An 18,643-nucleotide genomic window follows, 5' to 3' on the forward strand; every position below is an offset into this window, starting at 1 on the left:
TCCTTGCACAGCATAAACAAACAAAGCCCAGCAGGCTTTAGAGCCTCAAATTCCAGCTCAGGAAAGGACTCAGTGCCTTTCTGAACGGCTTGAATTACACAATCCAACCCCATTTAATGCACCCCTGCAAAACAATATTCTGTTCCTGCTGCCTCAGAAAAATCTATCCATGTGGGTTTCCTTTGAGCATCTGCAATGGCACAGTGGAGCCATCAGGCACGGGGAAGAGGTGCTTATGTAACTGTGCAGCTTTTCCTCTTCTGGGAAAAAACCTTCCAGGGTTGCAATGGCAGTGCCAGTGCTGCAAACCACATCCAGCAGCTGCTGGGATGCAGAAATCAGGGCTGTGCTGTGCTGCTAATTAGCAACGTTTCCATTTCATGTGGTTTATTTATAATTTTTTTTCTCCTACCATTATTTATTTTCTAGTACTCTGTAATTCTTCTACGTTTTTAAAAAGGAATTATTGAAATTCTACGTGGATGGGAATTTCAATATTAAAATAATTGGTCTCAAATAAACGTGCTTTGGCACTGTAAAACTTCATTCACCCCCCAGCAGAGGGCAACATCTGAAAGAAATATTTCTGTAAACCCAAAGAGCAGCTCCCTTTTGGATATTACAACTACAACATGTGTTTCCATCAGGGAATCTTCCTTTGAAAATACAGATTGCATTTGGCTACCCATTGGGCAAGTGAAAGAGCTAAATAATATTAGAAGGACTCGCTTAAAACACAATTTTTATTTTTAAGTAGCACATTACAGAAACTTTAGAATTAAATAGAAATATAATGGCGACAACTTAAAAATACCGATTTTTGCATCTTCCCCTTTCTTCAAAGAGATAAAAGTTTATTACTAATAGGTTCTGAAAGGAAAAATAATTCTCTGCAGAATCTGCTCAGTTCATTCCAGGGCTGCAAACAACACAAACCAAGACTGAGGGTTCCAGGGGCCTGCTCAGAGCCGTGAAACCAGAGGGCCAAAAAAGAGGTGGAAAATATGAAATGCCTTCCAGAAAGCAATCCCTAATGGATTCCTAACATGGCCTGAAATCAGCTGTGGGAGTAAAGGTGGGTATAGAGGTAAATACACCCATATAAACTGTATCTAGATACCTATATAAACCTATACCTATATACCTGTATAAACATACACCTGTATCTATATACCTATATAAATCTATACCTATATCTATATAAACCTATACCTATATAAACCTACACCTGTATCTATATAAACCCATACCTATAACTATACAAACCTGTATCTATATACCTATATAAATCTATACCTGTATCTATATAACCTATACCTGTATCTATATACCTATAAACATACACCTCTCTCTATATTAACTTATACCTGTATCTATATACCTATATAAATCTATACCTATATAAACCTATACCTGTATCTATATACCTATATAAATCTATACCTGTATCTATATAACCTATACCTGTATCTATAGACCTATATAAATCTAAATCTGTATCTATATAAACCTATACCCTATATATCTATATAAACATACACCTACATCTATATAAACCTACACCTACATCTATATACTTATATAAACCTATAACTATATAAACCTATACCTATACAAACTTATACCTGTATCTATACACCTATATAAACCTTTAACTATATAAACCTATACCTATACCTATATAAACCTATATCTGTATAAACCTATACCTGTATCTATATGCCTATATAAATCTATACCTACATCTATATAAACCTATAAGTGTTGGTTTATATATATACTTTTATCTATATACTTATATAAACCTATAACTATATAAGCCTATACCTATATAAACCTGTACCTGTATCTATATACCTATATAAACCTATACCTATATAAACCTGTACCTAAACAAACCTATACCTAAACAAACCTATACCTGTATCTATATAAACACATACCTATACCTGTATCTATATACCTATATAAACCTATAACTGTATAAACCTTTACCTGTATCTGTATACCTACATAAACCTGTACCTATATAAACCTGTACCTGTTTTATATACCTATATAAACCCATACCTGCATAAACCTACACCTGTGCCTATACAAACCTATACCTGTATCTGTATACCTATATAAATCTATACCTATAGCTATATAAACCTATACCTTTATCAACCTGTACCTGTATCTATATACCTATATAAACCTATACCTGGTTTATATACCTATATAAACCCATACCTATATAAACCTGTATCTATATAAACCTATACCTATTTTATACACCTATATAAACCCATACCTATACAAACCTACACCTGTGCCTATACAAACCTGGACCTGTACGGAGCAGATGGCGGGTGTGATGTGTTCGGGGCGCTCCAGCAGCGGTGCCCGCCGTGCCGGGAGCGGGGCTGGCCGCGCCCGGCCCGGTTCCTCCCGCGCCCCGCGCAGCCCCAGGCGCGCAGCGGGGCGGGCGCGGCGCTGCCCGCGGTGCTGAAGGGCCGGAGCGCCCGGGGAGAGGAGCAGCGCGGAGGGACGGACTGACGGACTGACGGACTGACGGACGGAGGGGTCGCGGGCGGGGGCGGCGGGCAAGCCGCGGTTCCGCTCGGCGCCGCCCGGGGCTCGGCCGCGGCTCCGGGGAGTTGGCAGCGCCTGCCCAGGGCGGCGAGCGCACCCCGCCCCCGCCGGGGACACGCACCGCCTGGCAACGCTCCGCGCCGGGCATGGCTCTGCCTCCGCCCGCCGCCGCCGAGCCCTGCCGGCCCGAGGAGAGTTTCTGACCGTGCCTGGCAGCTCCGCGCCGGCGGAACCCCCGGGGCCGCCCGCAGCGCGCTCGCCCCGCCGCCCCTCTCGCTGCCGCACACAGGCGCGCTCCTCGCCCTCGCCCCCCCGCCGGCTCCGCACGCCGTCTCCACCTCGCTCTCACACACACACTCACTCACACACGCGCGCTCTGCCTCTCGCTCTGCCTTTACCCGTAGGTGAACCGATAGCCGCCGAATGAGGACGAAAAGTTAAGAGGTTAAACCAATATGAACCATCGTTGCCCGTAGCGGTGCCGTATCCAGAGCAGAGCATTATCCAGCGAGCATCCCCAAAGGAATGGAGTCGGTAAAACAAAGGATTTTGACTCCCGGCAAGGAGGGATTGAAGAATTTTGCTGGAAAATCGCTTGGTCAACTCTACAGGTAAGACCGGTATCTCTTACGGGATTCTACTCGCCAGGAAAAAATTGGAGGCTTTTCGTAAGCGCCCGTTGCTGCAAGGAGGTGGAATGCTTTGAGCTTAGCGGTGGCAGGGCTGGGAGCTGCTCTGGTTCTGCTGGATATAATCTAGAGCCTGGAAACTAGTGCTGAAGCTGCTCAATATGGCACCCTCGTAACTTCCCTATCTGACTCGTAGATGGTGTCAGTAAAGATGCAGCAAAAGATTACCCCACCTTTCTTCCACAAAAACAGGATCCCATCTTGAAATCCTAATCAGGAGAGAGCAGCAACCTGTATTTTTTTGTTCCATCCTAATTTCCCAATGCACTCGCAGGATCTTGCCCTCTGTCCTTAACAAATATATTTTTTAAAAAATTTCTGGTTTTGATTAGTCTTGTCCTTTGTGAAATTCGTCCTCAGATGAAGGAAAACATGCAGATGCATAAATAATTGATATCCGAACGATTTTTTTTTTCTCCTGAAGCTGAAACATATAGAGGAATGTCTTTAATTATTTATCCACCTGCCTTTAGCAGCATCTGCTTGTCCTATAAATTATATACAGCTGCAATTGCCAAACTCAAAAGCATCACTCCTGTTTATTTGTGTGTGTAAAGAACATTTCCATCGTCGAGCCCTGTGCACAGATAAATAAACCCAGATTCTTGCACACCGAGGAAGTGCATGCACTAAAGTTCACACGCCGTTCTCCATCCAATCTGGTGACTTTAGTGATCTCCACAACGTTTGAGAATAGCCTGTGAAATTCCAACAATTTTCGATTGTTCCGTCTGCCAGAAATTATCCCGAAATATTCGGTTTGGCTTAGGCTGTTTTGTTAGTTTGGTTCGGGTTTTGGTTGTTTGTTTGGATTTTTTGTTTTGTTTTATTTTAGTTTGGGGTGTTTTATGTTTGTTTGGTTTTTGGGTTTGTTTTTTTTTTATTTTTTCTTTGGTTTTTTTTCCCCGAATTGCAGCTATAAGGTAACTGCGGATTTGTCTGCCCAGGGTAGGTCACGTAAAAATCTTTTTTCCATACCTATGCGGCAGTGCTGGGCACAGACACCAGGCTGTTTCACAGCATGAGTCACAACTCCTGCTGCCATTTTAAGGGAAGGGGACATATCAGTGAAATGATGTAGACAAAATTAAGGCTTCCATTTTCATAGGAAGTGTACCATTAAGAAAAGCCAAAAGCAAAATTAAAGCCATCAACAATGCAATAATTTCCTACGGTTTTTGGTCATGTTTAAGTCACTTTCCATAGCTGAAAATTAATAATAATAAAAAATTATAATCCAGAATAACTGCTTAAAATATAATTTAGGAAATACACGGGTTTTTTCGTTCCTAAAAACTCTACAACATTTAAATAAAACTATTCACAGTGAATAATGGAGAAACGGTGTTTGTATTTTCCAGCAAAACTCCGTTTGAATTCACACCTCGACTAACAAACGCCTGATTTGCCAATCTTTTTCAGCTCACGGCAATTGAGTACTTTGTTTACTTTTCTTAGAATCTAAACCATTTTCTTGCCTCTTACACATTGATTTCCAGTCTATTTCCGAAGACAAGACGCCCATTCAGGGAGAAAACACTCCTACCCTTTATCCACACGAACGAATTTTGAAGGCAAACCCACCGTAGTTTATTTTATTCACAATTTTTACACATTTCTTAATGCCACGATCTTGAAGCGTGGAAATAAAACGCCAAGAAAAGAAAAGTCAGGAGAATTTCGGCGGAGTAGTTTTTGGAGAAAACCCCTGTATTTTCTCCCGAACACGGATAATCTTTTAAGCCCTATTCTGCCAATCGTTACTGCCCTATCAGCCGGATGAGTTAACCTGAAAGAGATGCTCCTCCGAGTGAGAAAACACTTCTACGCAGAGTTGGGAGGCAGCGGTTGTAGAGTCCAGAGTGTGGGCAATTGGTTACGTATTTGCTCCTCCAGACGACAAAATTGGTTAGATTTTCTGGTTATTAAATATATCAGTGATTTCAGAAGAAGGTTTAGGGATTCAGTACTGGACACCTGCTCTATAAACCTGATTTTTCTTGCTAGCGACGCCGCATTTAAAAAGTATTAAGGAAAAAAAAATCTGAATGTTCTAAATCACCTTTCGTGGTATTTCCCAGCTGATTTGGAATGGCTGCAAACAACCATTTCCCTTCAGATTCCTTCAGGTTGTTCTCTAGGAGACACAATTTCCGAGTAAAACCGAGGGCAAGGCGGTTTTAAAAAAGCTGCTGGGGGAAGGTTAAACCTGCCGGGCGCTCACACGCTCCCGGAGTGAGCACGGAGATCTTTGGGGAAGCCTTCTCCGGGGATGGCTCGTGTTCCTTTTCCCTGCATGTGACAGCCATTTTGCAAATCTAAAATAAACAGCAATATCTCCCTCTCCTCCTCGCTCCTCCCTCCCGTCTTTCCTCTTAACATTTCTTTTGTTCGCAGACCCGAAGCGAGGTGCGCTTCACCGAGATCACCCCCTTGGTGTTTCTAGCACAGCGAGGGGGGTGACAAAACCTCCGGGAGGCAATAAAAACCCTCCGGGAGGCAAGGAAACCTCCTTTTTTCTGTGTCTGTGCCCCTGGCTGCCCAACATGGCGCCTCTGCAGTGGTTACAGATGATGTCTTCTTGGTGTGCCCTACATATTCCAGCAGAAGTCTTTAATGATAGATGAGCAATTCCCAGCTAGAGCTCCTCCCTGGGCTGCTGCGGAGGGAGCTGGGGATGACTAATCGAGACTCCCACAGGTCATTGCTAAAGAGCAGTTGAAGGTGAATGGGAAGCGAGGAATAAATCCTCAAATCCATCTCCAAGCCAAAGGAGAGAGGGGAACGGTGAATTTTAAGCCTCCGGCTCGCCGAAATTGTGGTGCCTTCAGGCGGCCAGGCCTTGACTTTCCCTTCTTGTGTCGGGCAGAGTCCTAGAGAAGAGGCAGAAGCCCGGGGACACCATCGAGCTGACCGAAGATGGGAAGCCCATGGAAGTGCCCGAGAAGAAAGCCCCGTTGTGCGACTGTACCTGCTTCGGGCTGCCCCGGAGGTACATCATTGCCATCATGAGCGGACTGGGATTCTGCATTTCCTTCGGGATCCGCTGCAACCTGGGAGTGGCCATCGTGGATATGGTCAATAACAGCACCATACACCGAGGAGGAAAAATTATAAAAGAGGTGGGAACTTTTCCCTCGTGAATCCCACATCCTCCCCAGTACAACTCGCAGTCAAACACCTGAACACAGGTGGGACGGGCTCTGGATGGTCCGGCGGCATTTCCCCCACCTGAGCCCGATGATCCCCGCTCCCTTCCCCTGCCCGGCCCCTCCAAGGACGGCAATCCCGTTCTTGAGGCAGAAACAATTTCTACCGATTATTTCTACTTTTTCATTTCAGTTCCTCGCCCCAGTTTGCAGTATTAATACCCAGTCTGAGGTATTATTGTGCGGGCAATTCGCCCCCCGCCGTGTCTTTCCCAAGCAGCCTTGAAAAACGCAGATACCTCCTAAAATAAACCTAGGGGATGGGAGAAGGAGGACATCGAATAAGGGGCTGTTAGCGGCTGCACCTCGTCCTGAAGGAGGCGGCGAGGTTTTGCAGGGATGTCTGAAAACACCTTTTGTCGAATTGGCTTTGACAAAAGGCGTTAAATGACCAGAGCCGTTTTAAAGCGACTTAAAGAGAGGCGAGAAAGATGCGGCAAATGCAGATGAGTCTTAAACACCCAAATCCCTCAGGGCTGGCAGCCCGCACGGGCAGGAGGTGAGTGCGGGCTGTGCCTGAGAGCCCGCGGGGCCAGCGCTGCCCGGCCCGGCTGTGCCCGGCCCGGCTCTGTCCGGCTCTGCCCAGCCCCGAGCGGCTCGGGGCTCCGCTGTCCCCTCCGCTGTCCCCTCCGCTGTCCCTGTGCTGGTTCCATCGCTGTCCTGGGTTTGTTCTGCGGATCTGGCGGGGGGCTGGGAGCCCTGGGATGGCGCAGCGGCTGAAATCTCCCAAGGGGCGCAATTACAGCTTCCTCCTGTCCTTCTCTCCTTCTGTCCCTCTCCCTCTCCTTGGAAGAAAGCGAAGTTTAATTGGGATCCCGAGACGGTGGGCATGATCCACGGCTCTTTTTTCTGGGGGTACATCATCACGCAGATCCCCGGAGGGTACATCTCATCCCGGCTGGCAGCCAACAGGTAACAGCACCTGGGGCGGGGGGCTGGGCCCGCACCCCCGACTTAACCCCCGCCAAGGCTCGGCTTAGGGAGGGAAGGACCTAAACCTGCCCTAAGGGATCAGGGAGCTCCGCTGGGATGGTGTGATGCTCCACGTTTCAGCAATATTGCTCAGTGTTCCTTCCAGCACCCCCCGGGCTTGCGGGGGAGGGCTCCTGTTGGTTTCCTTTTCCTTTAGGCAGTCACTTAAGGAGGTTGTGGCAACGATATTCAAGCAACACCTATTCAGAGGCAAATTCAAAGATTCATTATTTCATCAAAGCTTTGAGAGGTTTTGGTTTGTTTCTGGTTTTTTTTTTTTTTTTTTTTTCCTGTGACTGAATTAAAGAATTTTGTGATTTTTGTTTTAATGAAAAGGAAAACCGTCAGCGGGATTTTTTCAAATTAAAGCATAAATGAATTTAGAATGGTCGAAAAACATGCTTAAATGAGACTTCCACAATGAAAAGAAAGTGCAGATGGTCCGGGGACTTAAGGACTCGTTTCTATGGTGTCTGGCATTTTTTCAAGCACCCAGGGTGCGATTCTACCTGTTAATTAGATCCACTGAGTATTCGAGACACATGAGGCTTTCACATCCCCGCTTAATGCCACAGGCTCGTGGTTTGCAGAAGCAGCAGAGGTCCTAGTGCCACTCTTCAAAGCAGCACGGCACTGAGTGCAAATGGATGTAGAGTCAGCCAGGTATTGCTTTAGCTCTTCTCAGGAGTGGGCAGCATGAAAGGTGGAGAGGCTCATGAACAGGAGGGTTTGTGTGTGCTTGAGCCTGAGAGAAGGAGGGAGTGTGGCCAAAGCAAAAAAAGCTCTCCTAAATAAATAAATATGAATAAATAAATAGCTTTTAGGCAGGTCTACAGTAGAAAGGAGTGTTTGCAAGCAGAGAGGTGCTCTGTAACTGAGGAAGCACTGATATCCTACCCTTAAAAACAGATAAATCAAAACATATAATTTTTAAGCTGGGGTGTCCATTGTCTTTCTGTGTACAGGATAATGGTTCAGAAATCTAAAAGACTTTTCCAGATAGCCATTAACAGGCATTTAAAGGGTAATTTACCTTTTCTTCCTCCTTTAATAATTTTTGCATCTTTACACAGTCTGTAACTCCTCAGGATTAATTGGAGTTTTGGTTGAGTAAAGGCTGCAGAATCTGACCCAGAGAATCAAAAGCTGTCTCCATTCACCCAAACAACATCAGCAAAGCCATTTGAAGCAATTCAGATGTAAAGGGATGTAACTGCAGAGATTTGCAAGAGAATGGCAGGGACACTGCCAGGAAAAGTCAGCAGTAGAAGCACACAAGTTGCCCTATGGAATCAGATTTTTCTCTTCTTCACAAACATTTCCATGTATGACAATAACTGAGGAGGGCTCCAGTGCAGGGAGGTGTAGTTTGTGAAGTTAGGGGTTATTGCTGTGGGAGCACTCCAGGGCTCAGGTGGACTGTGTCACTCCCAGGAATCTCACTGCCCAGGTATCCTGGGGGAACCCAGCTCACCTGGGTGTCTGCCCCACCTGGTGTGATGAAACCTTCTCTTCTTTTAGTGCTTTCCACAACCAAGCCAGTGTCTGTCACTGGACTGGTGATGCTTTTCACCTTGGGAGGCTGAGGATTATCTGATTATCAGTGTTTATGAGCCTCCCAAAGAGTCAGACACTGCTGATACTCAATGTGGTCTTCACATCCCATCAGTCCTTTGGGGACTATGCAGAAATGCTGATAAACTGTGGGTACCAAAGGATCCAGGCAATCAGATGAAATATCAACTTTTGGTTGACTGAATCCTGTTCAACAGATGACACTGGAGTGCAAGGTAACATCAGAGCCCTCTGAAAAGGAGTCTCAGTGAGAGGGATCTTCAGCCATGTGGGACTAGAAACAGTCACAACCTTCCAGCATGATGCTCTACTAAAGTAATTCACATTCAGCCCAGAATGTGTATTTTTCTTTATTTAAGTCAATGACGTTGACCTTGGATTTTTGGGGGTAATTTGGACACATTCATATCAGTGTGGGTGCTGAAAAATTAGAGATTGCTTTGGGGAGCTTTAATTGCTTCAGAAAATGGCTCCTGTGTGCTTGAGACTGAGAGGAAGGAGAGTGGCTAAAGCAAAAAATGGTCTCCTCAAGATAAATAACTTTCAGACAGACCTACAGTAGAAACAGTACACAGTAGTAGTATGGGTGAGAAAAATTAGAGATTGCTTTGGGGAGCTTTAATTGCCTCAAAAATGACAGTATAAAGGGATGCCTGGTGAAATAAACAGCAAGAACTGTATATTCAGGATACATGACTATAAAAAGATTGCTAGGAGGTGATCTGATTGTAAGTATGCATCCTAATTCCACTGGAAAAATTGCTTGGTTTAAGTGTATGCTTTAGTCCTCTGGAAAGAGATGACAAGAATCAGCAACTGATAGCCATGCAAATGAAAAAAAAATCTTAAATAGTGACCACAATTTAGCTACCCACCACTGGCCCAGCCAGAGAAATGATGTTGTAGTTTTTTCATCGGGTTTTAAATTCCTGTAATGGAAGTTGTGTTTTAGCTATTGTGAAATGTTTGCAGTGGAGGGATAACTAAGGAAAATATAAGGGATAAACAAGTGGGAAGGGCTGTTGCCACAGTGAAATTTAGGCTACCTGGTCCCATAAGTCAGCACGTGTTTTGTTTATAATCTAGAATTCTAATAAATTAAAATAATATTCCCTATTTCACATTCATGCTATTGCAGCTGTCTGTGCATAAACTACCTGCTGTGCTGTCACACACACATGGAAAGGTGTCAGACTGTACTCAGATAATTTAAATATCATTATATTTTCATTCACATGTGTGTATGGGAGATAAATTATCTTGATATTTAAATTATCTTAATTATTTAAATTAAAAGATAATTTAAATATCATTATATTTTAAACTTCTGATACACCCTCTAAATATCCTTTATGCTGGAAATCTGTGACAAACCCCTTGCCCTACCACGAGCAGTACTAAAATGCTGTGGCAGCATTTCCTCACTGATTTCCTAAGTGAACTGTTTAAACATTTACTGTGAATCAGGAAAGATTCTTTGAAACTAATAGGGCATTGTTAGATTATGCAACAGAGAATCAGTTCCCAGTGCAGTTGCATATTTAAAACAGAAATGCCAGGTTTGACTGAATGTGCCAAGCATTTTTTCAAAAGTAAATCTGCAATAATCTCAGGCTGTTTTTTATACAATTTTAGCTCATTTGTGCACACTCAAACATTAGAACCTTCTGGCACAGAGAGACCCAAAAGGCAGAGTAGAATGCCAGTTTTTTAAAAATTAAAATCACCTGTGGTAATGACATATATTTCCTATTACCTGTCAAAGCTCAAATCCTGGCAGTGCTCACATTAAAAAATGCAACTACATGCCTGTGCTACATTTCTCTACAATGTAATTATCTCTCATCTGTGCTGAGCTCTCAATCATTGTCATTCTATTGGGAAGGAAATTATACAAATTAACATTTCCCTTCAAATTAATCTTTGTTTCTCAAGTGCCATTCTTCTTGTTATTAAAGGCTGAGTCCTTCTTCCCAGTAAGTAATCTGATAGGGTTATTTGTGTGGGTAAAATGAGTGATATTTCAGACAACTGTCAGTGCCCCTTGTCTCAGATTTTCACTGAAACTGTCATTAGCACGCCAGTGAAATCAGAATCTCTCTCACTCTGCCTGAATTACAACAAGCACAAAAATTTAAGGTACAGGATTGGTTTAGAGCTACAGATGGAAAGGTGTCCAGAAGTCCACCTCTTTACATTTCCCTATCTCAAAAAGAGAAATTGTCCCATTCTTTTAGGATATTGCCTGTTTTCTGATTTGCAAACAACGATGAATTCACAGCAGGAGCAGGGGATTAGTGGGTGATTAAACAAGTGCCAACTTGGGAACTTCTGAGCCCTTGAGCTGACCTTGCACTGCCAGGGGAACCCCCCAGAGCTGCCAACATTCACATTCAGCCCCAAAGCCTGCAGGCTGAGCTGGTCTCTGCTCCCTGGCACTGCTGTGGGGCTCATCTGCTCCCAGGCAGGGAAGCCAACATTGCCCAGAACCCCCAGGATGATTCTGTCTCCCTGCTGCACTGCAGGCTCCTTTGAGTCCCAGTCCTTCCAGGAAGGGGACTGGGGGAACTGGTGCTGCTCCCTCTGCCATATGGTTCAGGATCCTTCCATCTTTCTGTCAGGAATGATGAAGCTGTTTCCACCATTTAATGATGCAACGAGGGATTTAGGTGGGGACTGGGGGGGTTTTGCTGGATGAAAGGGGGCCTCAGATGTGTGACAAAAATTAATAATGTATCCAAGCCCTTATTATGCTGGATTAGATGGCAGGAGGTCAGCTCTTCCATATTAATGCTTCATGAAGGGCTCCTAATAGGATTTAGTGTGGGGAGCACAGAGACACATCCCCCTCCTGCCATACACACGTGTGAATGAAAACAACCTGCTCTATCTTGATTTAAGGAAGCCAAATAAAGCAGCTACACCATGGCTTCTGGCCACAGGCTGCTTTTAAAGAGGCTCAGCTTTAAGGAATTCTCCTGTGGGGCATGCTCAGCCCAGGAGTGCTGCTGGGGGAGAGGTGTTCCTCTCCAATGGCAAAGGTGGATCTTGGTCTCTGGTGGTTTGGGTGGCTGAGTTCATCTGCCTCTCCAATATTCATGGCACACCCCCAGTTTTGTGCTGTTTCATGCAAAACAAAGGCCCAATTCAGAATAAAACATTCTGTCTGTCATTGAGGAAAACATAAATTGCCAGGGTGAGCATTTCACAGGGAGATGTTCCCAGCAGAGGGGTCATCAGGAAAGAGCCTGCACTGGACATAACCAGAATGACTGTCTGTGCCACAGGACAGACAAACTGTGTCTCCCCAGGATGGCTTCAGTCCTGCCAAGTTAATTTGAAATATAAGCATGGGTAGAAGTCATCCCAAGCAGGGTTATTGTCACTGAAGAGGTACCAGGACAGCCAGAGGTGACACAGAGACTCCACCATCAGGAGGAGGCACTTTATTATGAGAAATCTACAGTTTTATAGAAATGTGGTGGACTAAAACCTGATTGGAATCTTCTCACACACTATTGGTGAGCTGTGGACAGCACACTCTGCAGAATTATATCTACAAACACCACTCACAGAAAGAGAGATCCCAGCTGGGTTTAAATTCTTCCTCTGAGCTTTCTCACAGCTTCCCAGGAGAATCCTGGCACAGCAAGGTCTCTGTTCAGAGGATGTGTGATGGCCACAGGGTTCTCAGAGTGATTCCAGACTGAAAAAGGCAACTAGACTAAGACAAATATCATCAGGAGTATTTAGGTTACAAAGGAAATGAACAAGTGAGATGATAGGTTTATAATTTAAAAAAAAATCAATCCAGGTAGTGTGAGTCTTCCAAAGGAGTGGCTCCTCACAGTCAAGGAGATGGATACAAAGAACAGCTGAAAATGCATGTGGAACAGCTAAAAAGAAAAAAAAAACCACAATTATCAAGCAAAAATAATCTTTTCAGAGTCACTCAGAGCACAGCTCATGTTTGCCTACACTGGAAGCAGGTAAACCATCATTAATGGTGCTTAAAGTTTAGCTCTCAAGGCACCTCCTGCAGGACTCTTGTAGGCTAAAATGTTATTTTCTCTGGTACTGAGAAGCAGCTGCATAGCACTGCATTGGCAAATGTGGATTTTGGAACTAGTTAAATACACAAGGGAAGTAATCCTCAAGACACAAAATGCAGAGAAACAAATTTGTCCTTGACTGTTATTTCAGGACTAAATCTAAAATTTTCCAAATTTGTTGAGATATAACTACTGGAGTAGGGTTATGTTTGAAATTTGAGCTTATTTTTAAATTCCTTCCTCCATTGATGTGGAAGAAATGTAAAAAAAATTCTCATTTGTATAAAATCCACTACAGAGTTTTCATAAAATTACCAGATAATTTCAGAAAATCCCAGAATGGTTTGAGTTGGAAGAGACTTTAAAGACCCCCCCCAATTCCAACCCCCATGTCAGGACACCCCTTTCAGAACCAGCTGATAAAGAAACTTCTGCTTTATTAGGATTATATCATCCAGATATGTCAATGCTGCCAAACAACTTCACCCCCAGTTCTCTTCCAGTCCTGAGTTTCCACAAATCCTTACTGCATTAACAGTGGTAGCAAATAAATAAAAACCAACAAGAATGAGAACAAGAGTAATAATAATAATAATAATAATAATAATAAAATATAAGAGAATAAATACAATAATAAAATATAATAAAATAAAATGTAATAATATAATAAATATAATATAATAGAATATAATATAATATAATATAATATAAGATAATATAATATCATATAATATAATATAATATAATATCAATATAATATAATATAATATAATATAATATAATATAATATACATATTCATATAACATAACATATATAACATAACAAATATAATATGATAATTATAATATAATAATATACAGAAACATAATATAAATATAAAGATACATAAAAATAAAAAATGAATGAATGAATGAATGAATGAATGAATGAATGAATGAATGAATGAATGAATGAATAAAACACTCTCTGAAACAAACCCCAGGGATGCTCCTGAGCATTAACTGCCCACACTCTGTGCAACAGGTATCCTTCATCACCTCTATTGGCTTTGTTGTTTCAGTCCAAAACAATTTCTCCACAGGGTTTGATGCACCAAAATGTTCTTTAGGTTGGTTGCATAAAACCACTGATGTCACTGTCATTTTGCTCTGAAGGAATCTGCCCTGCCTCTGAGCAGTCCTGACACCATCAGCTGGGACCTGTGCCCCATAAATCAGAAAACACTCCAAAAAGCAGCACAGATATCCTGCAGAAAACACTTTCCAATTAAACCTACAGCTGATTGCTGTGCTAGGGGTGCTCTGTGTCTGTAAATCAGCAGAGGCAGATGAAGCACAGCCTGTGGGTGAGGTGATGTGAATGAGACACTCCTGCTCTGAAACATTATTTAGCAGATTCCACATTTAAAGAGCAAGCTGTCCCAAAGCTGATGAGCTGGGAGGAATGAGTCAGAGCTTTATCTGGACATATTCAGGTAGAATGAGGTGTAAAAGAAAACTGCAGGTTGGGAGATTCCCCAGCTGAATTCAGACAGGGAGGAGAGAGGGTTGGGAGAGTGAGCAGATGAAAGAAGGAAAAGAGTAGGACAAGGTCTAGAGGATCTGATTTGCTTAGTGATGCAAAAGAAAGAAAACAGGATTGAGGCTGTGCAAACTGAAGAGATTAAAACCATTAAAATGAAACAACATGGGTAGAAGACATATACTGGCTATATATCTTATATATATATATATATATATATAAAGTAGTAGTTTTTCTTTTCCAGCTTTTTATTTAATATTAGTAGTAGTAGTAGTTTTTTAGTATTAGTAGTAGTAGTAGTTTTTCTTTTCCAGCTTTTTATTTAATATTTCCAGTATATATCTTCTATATATACTGGAAATATTAAATTAAAGATTTATACTGGAAGATAAATAAAGATATTTATTTATCTTTAATAAGATAAATAAATATCTTTATATTTATTTAATATAAGATATATTAAAGATATATATATCTTTTATATATATATATATATATATATAAGAAGATATATACTGGAAATATTAAATAAAAAGCTGGAAAAGAAAAACTACTAAGTAGGCCAAGTGCTTGTAACTTCTCAGATGGAAACTGATCTGTTGCTGAAAGGATAATGTAATGCACTTGCTGCTAAGGGCAACAATTTGTATTTAATGACCAGGATCCTTTTACATTTAGCACCCACTCCAGGGATGCTGTCATCCAGCAGTGCCCAAGTTTCTATAAAATACACATTGACACATCAAAAAGCAGGTTTGGGAGCAAGCAATGGAAGGCACAGCCTGAAAATTGTGGTGTTGGTAAGAGTCAGTGGGGTTTGAGGAAGGCAGGAATGTAAAGGACTTCTTCCTCTGGCCTGCTGATACACATGGATTTAATCTTTGCATGGCATTTCACATCAGTGCTTGATCCAGCCCCTGGAATCCTCTGGTTTGCTGAAAGTTTCATGAATCTTTTGGGATTTTTTTAATTTTCCAACCTGGCAGATCAAACCCCAGCAAATTCAGCCATGGAAATGCACAAGTTCTGTATCAAAGTCTTAGCAGGCTCTCATCACACCTGATGCAGGTAGAGACAGGATTTGTCAGCAGGGAAATGTGGCAGCTAAGCCTTGAAATTTCTGTATATTGAAAGAAAAATCTAAGTTAAGGAGCTGGTCACAAGCTGTCACTGCCAGCAACATGTACAGAAGATTCTGAAAAGCTGCAGCAAGCCCACAGATATTCCAGTTAGGTCCTGTCTTGCTTCTTCCTTCTTTACTGGAAAAAAGTGTTTTACTGGGAAAAAATGCAGCTTTTAATAGAGCACTGAGCCTTGCAGCTCTTCTCAGACAAAATATTGTTTGGATTGTATGAAAACACAACCCAACCATGTCCATGTGGGGCTGCTGCTGCCCTTTGCAGGTGTGTCACAGGTGAAAGCAGGTAAAATCAAAGGAAAAGTCTTTCTTCAACATATTTCTGGTGATTTCTGTAAGGAAAATGGCAAACCAACTCACCAACCTGAATCCAAATAAATTGAATTTATTTTATGATGGCAGGATTTTTTAATCTGATCTTTAGAGGAGGTTGGGAAAACCTCAGAAGAAAGCTTGTGTTTTCAATCCTCTTTATTTTCCACCCTATTTGCCCAACAAATTTACCTGATGAATTTGTAGCTCTGACCAGAAAAATGTTTTATCACTGTTTACAAATCAAGCATTTGATCAATACACATCCTTCATCCAGTGGAAATAATATCCTCTAGAATATGACCAATATCCATGGGAAATTGTCAAATCAGAGGTTTTTCACAAAAGACCATGGGTTACATTTTCCAGAGGTTCCTGTTCACAGTCAGAATCAACCAATTTACAATATTTTGAATTTAGTTCATTGTAGTGGTGCAAAATGCTTTCGCACCCATCCCCACCCACCCACCCACACCCTATGATTCCCTAGAAAACTAAAAAATAATCAAACTTCCCTTTTCAGTAGATAGAACTTCCCTGAAAAGATGATCAGTGGCACTTTGGAGGGAAAAACTATTCAGTTACAGTCCTGAATTAATTTTCAGTTACAGTCCTGAATTAATTTTCTATGGAAGCCATTGAATATTTTCTATATTTTGTACTTTTCAGTATAAATCTGTTTAAATACATGTAATGGTGTTTTGTAGTTGTAAGTGACCAAGACTTAATGTCCTTTAATTATTTTGAATTCTAATGAGATTGTGTTAATAATTCACTGATACTGCATATATTTACACATCTTAAAAACTACAGCATTTTCTCATTTAAAAAAAATGTTTAAAAATTAAATCTACAGAGTGACTTTTCAACCTTTTTTAAAGGACAAATTTAGTTAAGGTACTTCATATGCTTTAGAAAAGGCTCATTCAACATCTCTAAGTTTCATTTTCTCAAGGTGACTTTGCTTATTCAGAGAACAGAGACATCAATAATTGTGGAGTTGATCAAATACATTAAAAATTGACATGAATAAAAATACAGGAGGCTCAGATGAGGAATTGATTCCACCCCACACACACCTAAAGGGGCTGGATGAATCCTTTGCAGCAATTTCCCAGTCCCAGGGGTATCAGGATGCCTCTGATGAGGAATTTCAGCTGTCCTGTGTGGAACTGGAGATGCCATCCATCTGTCTGGCACTCAGCACCTGCAGTGCTCTGTGCTCCCTTCTGGAGTTGCCTCTGCTCCCAGCTGTGTGACAACATCTGTCCCCCTGCAGAATGCTCATGGAATGGGAACCTCCTGACTGAGGGGGATGGCAGCAGTGCTGCTGCACAGATGCAGGGATTAGAAATCTATAAATACTCTTCTTTTTCTTCTGTTTAAAAGAGAAAAATGAGCCAATTGCCTTAGAACCCAAACTGATTAATCCCCCCTGCAACCTCATTCCATTCTAAGCACTTCTCCTGAGCTGTCAAAGGAATTTTCTTTCTCCTCTCCCATCCCAAATGTCTCTCATTCAAACACAATTTTGCTGTTATTGCTCCTTATATTGCAGGAGGATGAAGTCACAGTTCATGACCTTTGAGGCCAGTGTCAGCAAAAACACTGAAGATCAGTGTTAGACTCTGATTTTTGGGGCAGAGTCTGCTCAGTCCAGAAATAGAAATAGATAAATAAACCATAATTTTTTGTTTCAGGACTGCTTCTGGTCATTTATGAGGACCAGAATTTATTGGGGTTTTCACTCCTCTCCTGCTCTGTTTATTGTCTTCTCCTGTATTTGTTTATTTTCCCCCAGATGTAGTTGCACAGATGCTGATTTTGAGTCAGAATGGAATATTTGGTGAGGAATACTTTGTACAGGAATATTTTCCCTGTACTTCTGCTGTATTTATTGTCTTCTCCTGTGTGTGTTTATTTTCCCCCAGATGTAGTTGCACAGTTGCTGATTTTGAGTCAGAATGGAATATTTTGTGAGCCTAGGGGCTGCTGGAGACATTTTAATCCCATCCTAATGCAAGGGCCAAGGATCATGGCAGTGCCACTGGTCTCACCTGCTTTATCTCTTGCTGCAATTCCCTTTCCCCAGATTTTACCTCCCATCTGCTGAAGCTCCTACTCTGTGCCATGGCATTCAAGCCTTTTCCAGAATGAAATGGATTTTCAGGGATACCTCAGGATGCAAGTGCAGCCCCATGGGTTTCCCAGGCTGAGCTCAGCCCAGGGGACTGGGCTCACTCCAGAGCCCAGCTGTGGATGCACAGCTGGAGAGAGGCACCAAGGGCACAGCAGCAGAACTGCAGTGGGGTGTGGAGGGGAAGGAACACCCCAAAACCAGCTGGGAACTGTGTTTTCATGTGTCTCATGCCTGAGAATGAGCATTAACCACCAGGGCACACAGCAATGGAACCACACACACATGGAATTGGCCATGAGAGCATCAGAAATCTGAGCTTTCCAACCCATTGCTGGAGTTGGCCTTGTAGGAAAATTGAGCAAGGTGCAGAAATTAGACAGAGAGGATCATAAATCACTAGGGTAATAGACAGGGAAAAAAAAAATGTAAGCAAAAATAAATAGAAAAAAAAAAAAGG

At 42.2% G+C, this 18,643-nt stretch overlaps 1 protein-coding gene across 1 annotated transcript in view; it reads left to right on the forward strand.

Moving 5' to 3' along the window:
- The first annotated feature begins 3,096 nt into the window (after positions 1 to 3,096).
- SLC17A6 (solute carrier family 17 member 6) overlaps positions 3,097 to 18,643 on the forward strand; it is a 29,190-nt gene continuing 13,643 nt past the window's right edge. The window contains exons 1-3 of the mRNA XM_009098715.4: positions 3,097 to 3,188; positions 6,136 to 6,388; positions 7,269 to 7,387. Of these exons, the coding sequence (XP_009096963.1) occupies positions 3,103 to 3,188; positions 6,136 to 6,388; positions 7,269 to 7,387 (458 nt within the window). The 5' untranslated portion in view covers positions 3,097 to 3,102. The remainder of the gene's footprint in view (positions 3,189 to 6,135; positions 6,389 to 7,268; positions 7,388 to 18,643) is intronic.

This window comes from Serinus canaria, chromosome 5, assembly GCF_022539315.1.
Source record: "Serinus canaria isolate serCan28SL12 chromosome 5, serCan2020, whole genome shotgun sequence".
NCBI classification, from domain to species: Eukaryota; Metazoa; Chordata; class Aves; order Passeriformes; family Fringillidae; genus Serinus; species Serinus canaria.